Source organism: Vitis vinifera, chromosome 7 (genome assembly GCF_030704535.1).
Source record: "Vitis vinifera cultivar Pinot Noir 40024 chromosome 7, ASM3070453v1".
Lineage (NCBI taxonomy): Eukaryota > Viridiplantae > Streptophyta > Magnoliopsida > Vitales > Vitaceae > Vitis > Vitis vinifera.
In genome coordinates, this window is record NC_081811.1 from 8450613 (window position 1) to 8452270 (window position 1658).

At 38.7% G+C, this 1658-nt stretch overlaps 1 protein-coding gene across 1 annotated transcript; it reads left to right on the forward strand.

The window, feature by feature from the left end:
* Positions 1 to 746: 746 nt before the first annotated feature.
* On the forward strand, positions 747 to 1226 carry LOC104879856 (mitogen-activated protein kinase kinase kinase 20-like). Its single transcript, XM_010654258.1, has one exon. It carries the CDS (start codon positions 747 to 749, stop codon positions 1224 to 1226), a length of 480 nt encoding a protein of 159 aa, XP_010652560.1.
* The last annotated feature ends 432 nt before the right edge of the window (positions 1227 to 1658 follow it).

Below are 1658 nucleotides of genomic sequence, written 5' to 3' on the forward strand. Positions count from 1 at the left end.
ATTCAAAATTGTAATTATAATTTTTTAAGTAATTTTAAAATTCCCAAGAAACATTTAAATGTTTTTTTTTTGTTTTAAATTTCAAACTATGTATGAAGCTAATTTTCTAATATATACATACTTAAAAATTCTCTTTTTATTGCAATTTATTTTGAAGTGGAGGTGGCTCCAACGGTCTAGAAAGGCGTGTGTAGGACAGTAGGAGAAGCCGGTGGCAGACTGAAGCTCCCGCCCTGTGTGACCATTAGAGACTAAAATTCCCGCATTTTCTGGTTAGAATGATTGAGAGTTTGCATTTGAAATTTCAATTTAATAACAGCTGGATCGTTAAGAACCCTATAAACCCTAGATTGAGAGCTATCATTTTAGCTTGAAGATTTCCCTATGCTTTCAGAAAGAAAAACTGTTCCATCTGCGATCATAGAGAGATCACAGAGATAAAGATGGGGATGATGAAAAGGCGTAGAGATGAAGACGAGGGCAAGTACCAATGGATGATTAGAAGGTGCATTCCCTTCAAATTGGCGGGGAGGAGTCGCTTTCATGGAGTCTTGGACACTTCTCATGGTGTCACCTGGCTTCACCGCCACAAGCTGGGCCAAGGAAGCTTTGCATCTGTATACTCTACAATATCGAGATCAAAATCGGTTGTTTTTGTTGATGATAATGGCGGCAGTTGCATCATGCCCTCTGAATTGGCCGTAAAATAAGTGGAAATCTCCAAATCATCATCCATCCGCAGCGAAATGGAGATTCTTTGTGATCTGAATTCCAGCTCGTATGTGGTGTGCTGTTATGGGAACGAAATCACAAGGTCGGGTGATGGAAAACTTTACTACAATATACTGCTGGAGAAGTGTTGTGGGGGTAGTTTGGGAAGTCGGATCAGGAACTCTGGTGGGGTTGGATTACCGGAGAATGAGGTGAGGTGCTATACCCGGGATATAGTTCGAGGACTGTGTTATATTCATGACCATGGTTATGTCCACTGCGACATCAAACTAGATAATATCCTACTTGTGATGACTTGTTGCAATGGTTTGAGAGCAAAGATCGGTCATCTTGGGTTGGCCAAGGAAGCCTATTATAACCCTGTGGATGAGGATGATGATGATGAGGGATGCAGTGGGATGAGAGGTACTTTCCGATATATGTCTCCTGAATTAGTAGAGCATATAAGGTGCAGTGTTGGCTTTCAGACATATGGGCACTTGGTTGCATCGTGATAGAGATGATGAGTGGGAAGCTGGTACGGAGTTGTGAACAAATTGAAGGGTCTTGTCACACCCCAAGATCCACTCCAAGGGCGTGATGGTCATTTCACACCTTAAACCCGAAAGCTTAAAGTATAACCCGACACAAACAATTATCTTGTAACTAGAAGTTACCAATTATCAAATATCTGTTCAGAGTAGCGGAACAAAATTATAAAATCTTCAAAACTTAACTTTAAAACTAAGCATCCATCAACCAAAATTCATTATTCAAATAGATTGCAAACTCAAACAATTCAAGTGCTAACAAAATTTTCATAATCTCCAAATCTCAAATTCAAACTATCATAAAAAAAATTAAAAGTTCAATATCTAAATTGCTTCAAAAACCAAATAATCCAAATGAACACAAACTTATAAGCTAACAAGGTCCAAAAATAACAT

Excerpts from the sequence above, each read along its gene's own strand:
- LOC104879856 (XM_010654258.1), top strand. The coding sequence starts at position 747 with ATGGAGATTCTTTGTGATCTGAATTCCAGCTCGTATGTGGTGTGCTGT.